Consider the following 15,243-nt stretch of genomic DNA (forward strand, 5'->3'; position numbering starts at 1 on the left):
TCGAGACATGATAGTCGCATAGTTGTCGATGACCTCGAGTAGGTAGCGTATCGAATTCCGGATCAAGAGCTTCTAGGGTTCGATCTCCATGAGAAGCTTCGTCGATGGTAGTTCTGGTTACCACTCATAATCACATCTACGTAGCAGATTTAAACACACATGGTACATACCATCGTCGCTATAAACACTCAGCCCCTGTGTTACATGTTTATCATTGCGATAATTAGAGCCAAGACAAATAGAACAATAAAACAATGGTCATAAACTTTATTCATTACAATTATTTGCGATATGTAGACAAATTATTAACGAGTTTAACTCCCTAGAAATGAACATTTTCCATCATTCAATAACAAATGGAAAAAATTACATACGTATATCTTACAGGGAAGTATGCATACATTTCTCCATATACAAACAGATGGAGCACGCTATAGCTAATGTAATTGAATAACTATGAGTAATTTATTTCAAATCGACCTTACTCAGTTGAAGTAGATATTTTATCAAACACACTGAACAACTTAAATCGTATACGTCAAAATATAACAGAATTACTCCTCCTCCAAATAAAGGTTGAGATAAGCAAACTGTAACGCAAGTGTACGACAGTCAATGCTGATTTTGTGATATAATGCAGGACTAAATAAGAAATCCTTGTAATAAATAGCAATATAATGCTGCCCAACCAATTCTAACAAAAATAGTTATTTCAGGTACATACTTGTAACAATAATATTTTTATATTTACTAGAAATATTGTAACAAAACACATACTCCTTCAATCATACATTTATACTAAAATAGGCACAAACAAAACTGAGTTTCTTTTATTTCTGATATTGCTGATTTTTAAAATCTTGAGCAACGTGTGTTAGCAACATTTCATGGACATTTAGTTTCAAATTGTACATTAACATTTAGTCGAACAAGCGGTTAAAATCAATTTTGATTGAACCCATCGGTATTGAATTTGATATACATGCGCATGGTTCCTTTCACTTTTTTGTTATGGCTTAAGTTACAATGAGGAGGCCGAAGCCTATTACAATACCATGACCTTCGGTCTTCGAAATAAAAGAAATTAATGCAAATCTGCCCGAGGCCCTGCCCACAAGCAGGACATGCATATACCGATTTTGTGACAAATGATTAAAAGATAATTGTCATCATGCACTCTCTTTTGTACAAAAATATATAAACAATAGTTCCTCCTCTATGTTACTTATATAATTAAGTGAGCAAATGATATCACAATGTCTTTTTCCTCAGGATATCAAATGAGTATACTTAAAAATTCACCTACAGTTCCGATATTAAGATATCAGATATATATAAAGCTTTTCGTTGGCAACAATATCAAATTCTAATGCCTAGTGACCTCATATAATTTTGATATAACATAAAGTGGTATCTCTTGCTGACGTTTCGTATTTATTTCACTTTTTGAACTGAATCGTTGGTGAAGCATCCCACTCTGCAATCTTTAAATGCCAAAAGGTTGTTGATGTATCTTTATTTTTGAAATGACATATTTTTATACTACAATACAATCCTTTTTATCGGGCATCCAAAATCCACTTATCTGCAAGGGATGAATAGTACATGTGCAATCTAAATAAGCTTCGGAACTCAACTCTCCAACTGGGCTTGTATAGTATTTAAAATCTAGCTCTATATTTGAAAATAAAACAGTTTTAAAAAAACACCTTTCAAAAACATTCCATGTTACTGAAATACTTTTTTAAAATGAAAGTGTATCATATGTTATTTAATGACATTTCTTTGAGTCCACTGTTTGACTTGATTATGTTGCGCAGTAACAAAATGTTCTCTGGTGAAATTTCGACTTCTATTGACAAAGCTGGCAATTTTGTTGATTTACCGACCTCATCCAGAATGTACTCTGTACCATTTCACGACTGTCCTATGTAACCACCAAGATGACATTCTATCACACAACTTGTATCAATACTCACTCTATTCATTGAAACATTAGTTAACTCAAGTATTTCAACGAGTGTGTCGTTTAAGTCTATCTCTGCTTCAACTCTAACGTTTCGCAGTCTCAATTCCTTCAGCCGACTGGTGAATTGATTTCCTTTCGCAAAACGCAAAACTATACGTTCACAATCACTGTGTCCAACGCCAAGCAATCTACAACAGTACATTTTGCATGGTCTAATAATGACTTTTAACTCATGTTTGAGCAAATACTTTAGACTTAAATCGTACAATTGCTCACATGATGTCAAATCAAGGATTCTTTCTGGCAACTCAACATTATATAACACAAGTGTATGCAACTGTCTACATACTGAGAAAGACCTTGGATCTAAAGCACGGCTATGTTCACTGGGAAGGTGAATACCGATGGTGGTTAAGGTTGGGCTAGAATCTTTTATGATTGAAGACAGATCATCAAATTCAGTTTGTAGATCAGGGATATCAAAGTAGCATGTATACCCCAGTGATACAAGTTTGTCCCTGTTGAACTGAATTAGTGGGTGACTCAATCGGCCATGCTCTAGGACTATGTGTCTCAACAAAAGAGTATTTGCGTCTGGCATTCCGTTTGCTGTCGATTCTTCATACGCTCTCAAAATGGTTTCTCCCAACACTTTTATGTCTTTAATCCACACATACTTTGATTCATTAACTGATGATGTTAATGCGTTTGGAGAAAATTTGGACATCTTTTCTGATGCGTCTCGTGCTAGAGGCAAAGACACTCCACTCAAAAACACTATAAAATCAATGGCTGCATTATTGATGTTTTTGTTATATTGCCCTATCATATGAATGCATTCTGTGCTTTCAGAATCGAATGAAACAATTGCCATGTAAACAGCACAAAGCATTTCTTGATATGTGGAATGCAGAAATGAAACTTTGCACTCCCTATATGTATATCTCGACTGAATCCACATCTTAGATAACAGCCCTGTTTCGTATGCAAACTCACGCTGTGATGAGTCTTCAATAATGACATTTACCAATTCTTCCCGAAATGCATACTGCTCAGAAGCTTCATCAGAGAAAAATGCCATGAACGCAAGTTTTCCTAATTTTAGAACAAGACCTTTAAATGAATGACATGAGTGTTCCGCAAAACAATCAGGTAGGCATGTAGATTCTGTCACACACGCTACCTTATTTGCCAGTATTTCATTTCTTTCTTTTGCATTCACCAAGAAAAAATCAATCATGTTACTGTAAACTTCGCATCGACTTTTTCCAATTGGTTTTCCATCATACCAAAGACGCATCATTTGCATGATGACGAGAGGATTTGAAAGTAGGTCTTTCAATTTGTGTGTCGAAATATAGTTCAAGAATTCTCCTACATCTTTTCTAGGCCCCATAATCTCGGACAAGCAATCATTAATATAGCCTATCAACCGTAGGATTTGTTTATCATCTAAAATTTCAATTTCTATGAAACCGTTGAATCTTGACATCTTTATTTCAGCATCGCTTAGTTTCCAAGGACGTGCTGTTATAAGCAATGAGCATAAATTATAATTTTGAGTATGTGGCACAGTTAAGTTTTTCCTAAAGCACCCAAATGAATGGTGTTTCCATTCATCCAATCCGTCTAAAATAATTAAACATTTTTCCTTCATCAAAATTGTTTCAAGTAGCTCAATGTCGATTTTTAATGATTTGAAGCGACGAAGTTCGGGGAAAAGCACTTTGCATACCATGTCATTGATTTCGCAAAGTTTATCTGATGTAAGACGCAGCGGAATTAGAAACACAAACTCAAATTTTCTTAAAACAGCAGCCATATCAGCATACAGGCTATCTCTGCTTGATTTGATTCTTGAAATCATTTCATTTTCGCCCATCTGTATTAAGCACCAAACAAATGTTAAAAACTTACAAAACGATGTTTTTCCAAACCCAGCTTGACCTGATACAAAGATAAGGTTTTTTTCGGAAAACATTTCTGAAAATGACTGCACAGGTTTCCTTTTTTCTTTTTGAGACAAGGGCGAATTTTTATGCTCACTGCTTTCCTTGAGCTCAACACTTGAAAGGTTCGGGGGAATGTAGCAGTCAACCATTTTGGAGTCATAGTCTGCGAACTGTGGTCCGAGTGGTAGGGAGGAGTAGTTTTCTTTGTAGAAGTAAATCAAATCTTCCTTCAGTCCTGTCAACAGTAAATGTTTGTCTTATTATTTCTTAAGTACATTTGCAAAACTTTACATATTGAATATTGCAACAGAAGCGAATACTGTTCAGTGAGTTTAAAGTGATGAGCAATGTTGTCTGTCTGTTACAAAATGTGAAAAATCTGGCATATACGAGTCAATTATCGCAAACAAAACGTTAAAACAAACAGTTTCGGCGTAAATAATCATCAAAAAGCCGCATCGCGAGACGTAAATCGTCCACGGAATGATATAATATGACTTAGGCGAGAGTTATCTTATTTTTCGTTTCTCGGACCCACCGACCCACTTTTTTTCTATTTTTGAAACAAATAACATTTTTTCGACTTTCCCTGCCTTATAAGGCTGGATTTCACGCCAACAACGATCGTCAGCATCAGGTATGCGTTTTATAGGTATAACCCAAGCATTTGGGCCAAGATGGCCGACAACATCGAAAACGTGATTTGGCTTTGCTGTCAGTTTTCCGGAACAATTGATACACATATTCGAAGGAACAGTTTAAAAGAAAATTCATCAGAATGTTTAAAAACATGCTGTTGTCAATTTAACGAGTTACCGCATATAAGTCATTCGATGACTTCACAAACAACATCTTTAGCTTGGACTGTGGTGAAACACATTTTTTTATTTGAACATAAACTGTCATTAGTTTTCGACAGAATGAAGCTCTATAATCATATAATTATATGAGTTACATTTGCAAGAAATAGCGCAATTTGCAAGAAATTGACATAACATAAAGTATATGTAAAAGAAATTCCCTACATACCCTTAGCTAGTTATTTTGGGAATGTTACCCTGAATAATTATTTTTAGGCCTAACTTTAGTTGTAGTCATATTAAATATGAAGTTTGTGAGCTTCTTTCACGATACAAAGTGTTTTGAATTACATTGATAACCATAGTTCTAGACATATCAAATAAGAAACATGTGATATTTAAGACACAATGTGTTCCCAAAACTAAACTAAAAACAAAGTGTTAATAAAACTGTTGTGATATAAAATATTTCTAGTTGTATGAAATAAGTCTGTGATAACTTATATTCTCAACCTTCCCCTCCACGCATTAAATAAAGCGGCTGTATTTCATGCCAAAAATTCCTCTTCTTTCATCTTGACAAACATTATAAAAAACAATAAATGATGTGTGTTTGTGTATTTGTGTATGTTCATAGATTGCAACGGTGAAATATTAAATGAATATTGTAAAGCAAAGACAAATCTTATTAATTTCAACAAAACTAAGATGCAACAATCATAATTATTAAAAATGGACAGTTAATGAACACAATAAAAGCTACTGAACACTGTTTGCGATAATTAAATGTTTGTAAAAAACACTCATCTTAAACTTGGGAAATTGAACAGTTTATCAACAAAAAAGAAAATGGAGATATTTATTTATTTATTCCCTCCTCCTGTGCACATAGTTTTACAAAGTTCGAGAAACAAAAACAAATCTGGCTTTAATGACCTTTGGAAAACAAGAACAGATTAGGGATAGGCGTCGACAGTGTTGCATTTAACATTAATCAAACAGTCTCAAACAACCCGCACATACTGTATTCATATTTAAGTATTTATGGCTTTCGAAACTGTTTAAGTATTAATTTGACTGAAATAAAACAACTTTAATACACTTTTTATGAAATAAACATCGATTTTCTTGTCGGTTGTTATGGCAATAGGTATAAGATATCTAAACAATTCAGATAGGTTTTCAAAGAAATAAATATATGCTTTAACAACAAACACGACTGAATTAGATATATTACCATGTAAAATATCAAGTTTTAATTGTTTTGAATACTTTCCAGGAAAACTTTAAGTGTCTTTAATCAAGTTTTTCGCGTATACATGCGGATACATACCTGACTTTCTTTCTTCAAAGCTGTATGTCTGACCATGAGCATCGCTGCTTGAGGCTTTCTCGTCCATAACTCTATGTAGCCTTTCTTCCTCTCGTGCAAAAACCTCGTCAAGATGCTCGAGCATTTGGATATGTGCTGCATTCCGTTCACTTTGTATTTCTGAAAGGGCTGTTTCTTTTGTCTCGTTGATAAGTGCAATGATCTCTTTTACATCTATAACAACATCATCGTTCTGTAGCTGTAAGTCATAAGTCTGAGTATTACAGGTATGGAATAAGAAGGCATTAACGTAAACATGCATATAAAATACGTATAGAGATAGAACAAATTGTATATTTTATTCAAAACATATGCAAACCTCACCTTTTGCAACTGAGCTACGGCGCCTTGTCCTTCCTGACCAAAAGCAGGTCCATTAAGTAATGCTTTGAGTGTTCGAAAGGTTTCTTTCAGATCGTCATTGCTAACACGAATATCATTCTTGTGCCGCAAGGTTCTTCCTATGTCCCTTGCCTGAGACGGGAAAATAAATTGAATATGAGAATAATGAAATGTATATAAAATTGTTTTATTAAAACTAGTTTATCCTCATGCACAGTTCTTATTAAGTTATGTATGATGCGATAACATTTTCTATTTTAAGACTTATTTTAAAGTGACTTGTTCATGTTTTGTAAAATGCACAAGTGTGGCAAATCATTAGGAGTGTTTAAACTAAGACACTGACGGCTTGCATTCTACAACGAATGTTGATATATTCCTCAATATTATCTTTGAAGTCCACAACTTTGAATAGCGTAGTAACCCGATCTAACTGAATACTTAAACAATAGATTTTCCGTGGGCCTATGTATGAGTCCTTGTGGGCTAGCGGTTTTTGTGTCATTTCTTCTATTTTTTTCTTGACAATACTGGCGATGGTTCCCTCCCCATTACAACCAGTTTTTTTAATACTTATATTGTTGTGTTTTATTACTATTTTCGTATCCATGAGTAAAATAATTATAATTTAAGTAGTTTCAGATGCATTATCGTGAAACAAATGGTCCAAAACATGAGCGAGTCCATTTAAACAGTTGTAAGGAAATTTATTTGAAGACAATATTTATGCAAAAAGCTACAGAAACAAGCTCAGTAGCAAAAATCACGATATACTATATTTTGTGTTCAAACAAATTACTTATTTAAGTAATGTGGCAAACACAATTAACTACTTGTCACGCTAAGGGTTTTTCAAAATATCGGGACCTGTAATGTAGATTTCTATTGTAACAAGAAACATTAAGGCACAAGCATGTAAGGATTTGTTCCACTTTAAGCATGTTTAAAATTTACCTGAGTAAGAACATTTGGAGATGCAGTCAAAGGAAACGTAAACTTGCCATCGAATCGTTTGCAGTTAATGAGGACATTTATAATTCCGTTGAAATCAGTGTCTGTGGCTGATAAAACCTGTGCATAACCATCCGGTGGCATGTAACACTTGGCAAATTGCCAGTGGTTGGTCGACCATTGTTTGGCGTCCGAATTCTTCCAAGATGGTCGACGAAAACAATGCTCTGATTCAATGTTTTGCCGAATACCGTCACAGATACTGTTCGGACAATGATTGGTTTTAGGCGGTGGTTTGTTGTTTGGATATTTATATCTCGGCAAACCAACCAACAGGTTCGTAGTGCAACACTGATTGCATGCAGCTCTTGGTGTGGTTCGTGCTTTGTTATACGAGTCTTTTTGAAGTGATTGCATTTCACCATCAACCAAACCAATGAGGCCTTTTCTCGTTATTTTCAGAGACAAGTTAGATTTTAACCAGTTGATACCTTGGTCATCACTGATGAAATCTTTCAAGTTAGCCATCACAAAAGTTTTGGAATCGCCTGAAAGAAAAACTTACTCATAAAATTGCGAGTGTAACCGTTATGAAAAAACAAATACTTTGAGATTCCAATAAGATTCCAATAATAAATATGTTGGTAATATGGCGTTGCCTAGAAAGCAACACAAACAAGACACAGGCATGACGTTTTCATTTATTTTTGGTCATTTAACAAGTGGCCTTTTCTAGCTGATAATAATTGCCAACAATTCATATCATTGACCCACACCATAGGAGAGTGAGGGTGGTTTTAAAATAACGCACTAACAGATTAAGTGACACGCCCCTCCCCCCTAAACTGTTTCAAGTATTTTTTCTATTTATATATTTAAGCAAATACACATAAAATACACCGAAAGGCACCATTTGAGACTACTTGCGGCGAATTCCATTTCAATATACATGTATCTGAAAACTCGCCTGCTTGTTTTAGATTAGGTGATTTCTTTAGCGATTCTTCCACAGTAACATCTATGGCCATAAAATACATGCGATTATAATGTCAAGTTAGGCACTGTATTGAAATAAAAACGAGTTCCAAAATAGTGGCAAACAAAGAGAGAATTAAAATAAGTTTCTAATAAAAGAAAACAACAATACATAATTAAAGAGATAAGTAATTTAATATTGTACTTACAGGTATATGTCCTGTGTTAAAATGGCTGTATATTACTTCCGCCCAGACAGCTTAACAGCCACTCAACCAATAGAATGTCTTCGTTTATTGTTTGTACCACAGTTGACTTTGGACGAGGTATTCTATTACATAACATAAAAGAAGAAGTGAGTTTTGAAAATAGGTCTAATAGACCACTTTACATGTGAGCTAAACAAAATACACTAATAAACAATTACAAATGAAATAGAATGTGATTAAATACAAAGTAGAATTAGAAAGGTGACACAGCATAGATGTAGAAGGGGTTAATATACCTACAAATACATACAGTATAAACATAGTGCTACATAGAAATCTGAGTTAAGCGATTTGTTTATACAATAAACACTACACATTTCACAGACAAAACTATCAACCATTATTACATACACAACAATAAATGGATTTTACTATACATAAACTGGAATTGTAATACAAAATAATATTATAAGATAAAAACAAATAAAAGAGATATTATCTTTGTAAAATAGATCTTAGTTTTAAACCCCTATGTAAGGTATTTTCTGAATTGAGAAATAGTTCTTCCGAATAGTCAATTAAATTTATACATACAAGAATTGGACCAGTAATATTTAGAAATGTTTCTTTGGCGGAGTTCGGTGTTTAAATTGCATGCTATTACACGTTGTATCCGTCTTCCTGTTTTTTGCATGTTACACACAATTTTAAGGATGCCATTTACAGGTTTATATAATTATATATCTGTTATTTTCAAAAGATGAACTTGTTTCTGATGTACTCGTATATTTAATCAAATTAAGTACAGCTGAAATTGATCTTAAACATTGTTCGAAATACCGTACATCGTGTCCATGAATCTGCCAATGCAGTACAGGCTTCAAAGCTGCCAAGGATGACGTTAACCATGTTGTTAACTTAAAAACAGCTGAACACCGGCCCAATGTTTCCAATGTTTTTATATATGACAAATATTTTCAATAAAAGAAAATACTGGATCAATTTATGCAATGTATTTTGACTTGGCAATATGAATATTGCAATACTCTGGAAATAATGGAGAATTGTCTATCCCTTTTCGAGTATAAATGACCTATCCGGTTCTACCCTTGTAAGCACTAGCGGATCCAGGGGGTGGGGCGCCCCCGGACCCCAAAGTTTAATTTTTATTTCAATATAAGACTAATAATGTGATAAAATACGCTCAAACTATTAATTGTTACACACCCTCCCCCCCCCCCCCCCCAGCCAAAACTTTGAACAAAGTAATTTCGGCTCACAGGGAGAGGTAACGCCCCCTTTAATGTCAAATTCAGGACCAGCCTCTGTTTATTTGGGAAAACGATCACAATGGTAAAAGCAGCACGGTTAAGAAACAAAATGGCTAACCATAAATTTCCCATTTGTATCTTATACGTGTGCAAGAAGATCAGGTCATGTGCAATACATACCACGATCACCGCTTTTCGTTTCAAGTACTTCGGAATTTGAGCCTTGGCCTACACTATTGAGATACCATCTAAATGGGTTTTGCTTCAATCTGATATTACTGAAGTAGTTGTTTTGGATTGGATTTCATTGAAACATCAGCATGATCAGTGAATAGTGAGGCCTAAGGTATGCATTTCCTCCGACCAAATATGGAATTTGTTATGACTTAGTTGAAAAAAAGCCCCACACTTTATCTTCCGTCTCATAAAACCTTCAAATTATTCGTGACATAAGGATAATTCTTAAAATATGTTAAAAGCTCCTGGCCAATACCTTCCTGTTGTATTTATGCTCACGTTGACTTAATATCCAGTACTTTGATCATGTGCGTTGCAATATTGGCGGATTATTTACTCAAGAGATGTTTGTCAAACATTATGCCCCCCTGAGCGCCATGTTGTCAGGATTATATGGGAATTGAATGAAATATGCATGGATCGAAATAACAACTGATTTGTCGCTGACATTGGATGCCGTTTAAGCAATTTTAAGATTATGACCATTCAAAGTTTTAGGATAGAGTGTGTTATGACCATGACCTTTGACTCTACAACCTCAAAATCCATAGGAGTCATCAGCTGGTCACCAAAAATCTAAATATTAAGTTTGAGGGCCATGGGTGCAGGCATTGACAAGTAACAAGCTTTTTTCGTTCAAGGTCACTGTAACCTTGACATTTGATCTGATGACCCCTAAAATCATAAGGAGTCATCAACAGGTCAGACACAACTCCAAGTCAAGTTTGAGGGCCATGGGTGCAGGCATTGACCAATTATAACTTGAAATATTTTCGAATTCAATGTCACTGTAAACTTGACCTTTGACCCAATGACTCCTAAAATCAATAAGGGTCATCTCCTGGTCAGGCCCAACTTATATTTCAAATTTGAGGTTCAGGCATTGTTGATATATCACTGGGAGAACATGTGTTAACTTTTTTGCGTTAAAGATTACTGTGACCCTGACCTTGGCCCGATAACCCCCAAAGTCCAGAGGGTTCATCTACTGGTCAGGCCCACCCTTCATGTCAAGTTTGATGACCATAGGTCCAGGAATTGTCGAGTTTGCTTACAAGGTCACTGTGACCTTGACATTTGACCCCTAAATTTAATAGGGGTCATCTAATGGTCAGGCCCAACCTCCAAGTCATGTTTCATGGTCATGGGTGCAGGCATTGTCGAGTTATAACTCGGTCAACCTTTTACCATTCAAGGTCACTGCGACCTTTGGCCCAATGACCCCTTAAATCAATAGAGGTCATCTACTGGTCAAGCCCGACCTCCAAGTCAAGTTTGAGGGCCGTGGATGCAGGTATTGTCGAGTTATTACACAGACAACCTTTTACCATTCAAGGTCACTGTAACCTTGACCTTTGACCCGATGAGCCCCAGAAACAATAGGAGTCAGCTACTGGTCAGGCCAAACCTCCAAGTCAAGTATGAGGACCATGGGCGCAGGCATTGTTGTGTTATCACTCGGACAACCTTTTACCATTCAAGGTCACTGTGACCTTCACCTTTGGCTCGATGACCCCCAAAAACTATAGCGGTCATATTCTAGTCAGTCCCAACTTCCATATCAAGTTTGATGACCATAGGTCTAGGCATTGTCGAGTTATCACTCGGACAAGCTTTAAAATTATTTTACCATTAAAGGACACTGTGAGCCCTACTGTTCAGGCCCAACCTTCATGTCAAGTTTGATGACCATACGTCCAGGAATTGTTGAGTCTACCGACGGACCGACCGCCCGACCGAGCTACCGACCGACCGACATGTGCAAAGCAATAAACTCCTCTTCTTCGAAGGGGGGCATAAAATAGTCCATCAACTTTCCTAGACATCTTTTTAAAGAGAACTAATACACTATGATGTCTATACCTTTTATTTGCAATTTTCATTTCATTGACATGGGTTTTATACCCGATATGTCATTGGATAAATTTGATTAAATATAAGTTTGGCAATAAAAGAATTCCATTGGTGCCCCACAAAGTGTCACATTAAAAATTCTAGAGCCTGTGCATATCACTGTGAAAACAATGGATACATTGATTTCATTACAAATAGAAAAAAATATGGTTGTCTTTTAACATGAATCTCATATATGTGCAGTAATAAACTTGTTCAAATGTTTGATATTAAATAGGCAATCCTATACAAAAAAGGAAGCATGATTCTAATCAGATACAGTGCCCTGCTTTGTGTAGCGGGGTCAAACGAATTCAAATTTTAATTTGTGATTTAGGTCAAATAAAACGCACATCTGAAAGTATACATATTAGTCCGGGTTTCTTTTTACTTTCATACGAAATGAGAAATTGCCTCCTAGAGATTATTAAACATCAAAATATTGTACTAAGATCAATAATTTTAAATGTTTTGTTTATTTACTTTGTTATCGTTATCTTTAATTGTTGTGATGTTGGTAATATTTCCAGTGGTACAGTTCTATCAACGCAAATCGGTATGCTGTTTTACACAAAGTATCCGTTAACACAACTAAACCTGTAAGTATAAACATTTAAGCGCACATTTGTTATCACTTGAACCCTTTTTAATTTTGCATTATAATATTCAACTCATTTGACTTTAAGAATCAAAACAAAAAGAATATGTGGTGTGTACAGTAAAAAATATTAGCCTTTATAATTGGCGATATCATATCTACTCGGTCACACATTTGCCAAAATATCGTAAATATAATTGTTTTATCTGAACACAAAGCATATATTGTTTTTTTTATATCGTTCATGTCAAACAAGATAAACTCTATTATGCACTACAACACAGAAATAAAAACATTGGTTTAATCTATTTTGTGCCCATTTAAAATATTCTATCCGTAAAGGCTTCTGGTTTCAGTTCTGATTTAATACGGTTCTCTACAGCGATCTCTAGAACGATATAACAATATACAATTGCTTCTATGATCAATGTTGATGCCAATATGTTTTAATTACGATTACATGGTAGTTGGGTGTTAGCGCCCAATGTTTTAGACACTGTATGACACTATACAGAATGAAGACATTTCGTTGCAAATTTTGTGTCTTCGCACGCGAAGTTGCTTGATTTTGTTAGGATCGTAAATATGGTTTTGTAAATACTGAACCCTTTCGTTAGCATGAATACAGTTTTATTGACGATTTATATAGGTGTTTTTTTCATTTGATAATGTTATGTCAGAAAGTGCATTTTACTTTTTGCTGTTCGCACATATTTGTGGATTAATTACCCTATTTACTGCTGCTCTATATCATGTAAAGTCAAAGTTTAAGAATCAATTGATCGTTTAAGTTTAACATTTTTACATTCTTCATTCCGCATATTATATACTTTTGTTAACACATGTTCAGATTTACAAGAGCAAAACATTACAAACATCCAGTTTTGTAATGACGATTTAATAAAATAAAATATAATATTCCTGTATAAATATCGGACTTTAAATGCCTCTAATAAACTTATAATAGTAAAATTTACCTGAGATAATCCTAGCCCAACAAAGCCACTTATAATATTTCAGAAAACTTCATTCCGCCATGAATTGCCCCAACCATACTTTGGGACGATTCTCTCCAAACTGTCGAGCGTATAGCTTTTCGCTTTACGGGTGTGTGTTTTTTGAAATTCAATCGGGTATTGTTTTATGTAAACATCACGATCTTCTGACTACATAGGTCCGCATTGGCTGTGTTAAAAGGGAAAGGCTTGTAAAACTGGGTGTAAAATGTCTCTCAACAATGGCTGAAACTGTAATTAAATACCGCACTGTGTTTATGTTTGGGTTTCAAAGCTTTGCAAACGCTTTGCGAAAACCTGCATCATTGTAATGGACTACATATGAAGTCAGTGGACCGAACAATGAGCTTTCACTGTTTTGAACAATGTGCATTCCGTTAAAATATGATCAAACTTATACAATATAATGTCCTTCAATATAATGGCAAGGCGCTTTAAAGACTTGTAAGGATTCAACAAAACAAAGCAACTTTGCTGAACGTTGTTTGAACTTCTTTCAGCTACAGCTACTCAAAAGGCTTGAACTTCGAGTATACGATATTTTGCTTAAGAATTTTTTTTGTCTACATGGGAGGGTGTTTAATCCCTCCTATTGTCTACTGTCAACAAAATCCGGGTTAAACATCAACTTCCCTCCGTCGGCAAGTATTATTTATTCTTGCATTTCGGTCGTGTGTTTCCGGTCATGTGACCGGTGCTGGAAAAACTCGTCTTACACCCCCATGTGAGGTAAGTCACGCGCAACAACATATTTTTTCCGGTCCTGATCGAAAAATCCGACCCTCGGGCACGCTGCCGCTCTGTTTTTGCTGTGCGGTGTCTTCATTTTTGTGATATTCTTTAAAAAGCTCAAACATAACGATTTCAACTCGTGGTACCTGTAAGTTATCGATGTTTCCAGGTATGTTATTTCTTTCCGAATTCATTTTTCATTTTGTCCTTATCTCTACATGATCTTAATGTTTTTTGTTTACTGCCTTGTTTACTTGTTCGCTGACCGGTTCACCGGTCTTTAATTCCTCAGTGAAACAGTGTTTGTCCTCATGTCAAACGCTAGTGGTTAACTCGGAGGTTACTCGGGTTGGATTATCAAATAATTGATCGATCTCGTCAACGTCCGACATGTCATCTATACTTTGCCCAATTTAAGCCACGTACTGATTTGCCTTATCAGCGTAGCTACGTTATTTTTGTGCATCCCATCCAGAACAATAGGCTTTTGTATTGAACGGCACCTACTATCATCCATCGTTAAAACGTATTTGAAAAAAAACGCTGCTTATAACATAATAATGTTATAAAAGGTGTCGATTAGTATGTCTGAAATGATGTTATTAGACTATGAAGCCTGATTTGATGGAACCTACACAAACACAGACGAAAAGAGAGAAGTGCATAATGGCAGGAATGTACTGGTATCAATCGATTATTACCTAACCCGAGCTTGACGGAGGTTGCCGAGTGGTTACGATTGATTCTGGTATAGTTCAATCGTAAGAACTCGGCCACCTTCGTCAAGCTCACTGTGTGCTGTTGTTGTTTCTTTTGTTGTTGTCGTTGATGTTGTTCTTGTTGTTCTTGGTTATGTTTTGTGTTTGTTGTTGTTGTTGTTGTTGTTGTTCTTTTTGTCGTAATATCCATAGTTCCGAAATCTAAAT

The 15,243-nt window shown here is 35.3% G+C and overlaps 1 protein-coding gene across 1 annotated transcript; it reads right to left on the bottom strand.

Moving 5' to 3' along the window:
* Positions 1-1,501: 1,501 nt before the first annotated feature.
* On the bottom strand, positions 1,502-13,693 carry LOC128225069 (uncharacterized). Its single transcript, XM_052935081.1, has 6 exons — positions 13,547-13,693; positions 8,571-8,692; positions 7,390-7,934; positions 6,418-6,567; positions 6,055-6,292; positions 1,502-4,156 (listed from the first exon to the last, which is right to left on the bottom strand). Exons 3-6 carry the CDS (start codon positions 7,912-7,914, stop codon positions 1,917-1,919), a joined length of 3,153 nt encoding a protein of 1,050 aa, XP_052791041.1. The 5' UTR covers positions 7,915-7,934; positions 8,571-8,692; positions 13,547-13,693; the 3' UTR covers positions 1,502-1,916.
* Between the last annotated feature and the right edge of the window lie 1,550 nt (positions 13,694-15,243).

Source organism: Mya arenaria, chromosome 2 (assembly GCF_026914265.1).
Source record: "Mya arenaria isolate MELC-2E11 chromosome 2, ASM2691426v1".
NCBI classification, from domain to species: domain Eukaryota; kingdom Metazoa; phylum Mollusca; class Bivalvia; order Myida; family Myidae; genus Mya; species Mya arenaria.

Coding starts and splice junctions, on each gene's coding strand:
- LOC128225069 (XM_052935081.1), bottom strand. CDS start 7,914: ATGGCTAACTTGAAAGATTTCATCAGTGATGACCAAGGTATCAACTGG. Junction 6,293..6,417: donor CCGTAGCTCAGTTGCAAAAG/GTGAGGTTTGCA, acceptor TATGACTTACAG/CTACAGAACGATGATGTTGT. Junction 4,157..6,054: donor CTTTGAAGAAAGAAAGTCAG/GTATGTATCCGC, acceptor TACTGTTGACAG/GACTGAAGGAAGATTTGATT.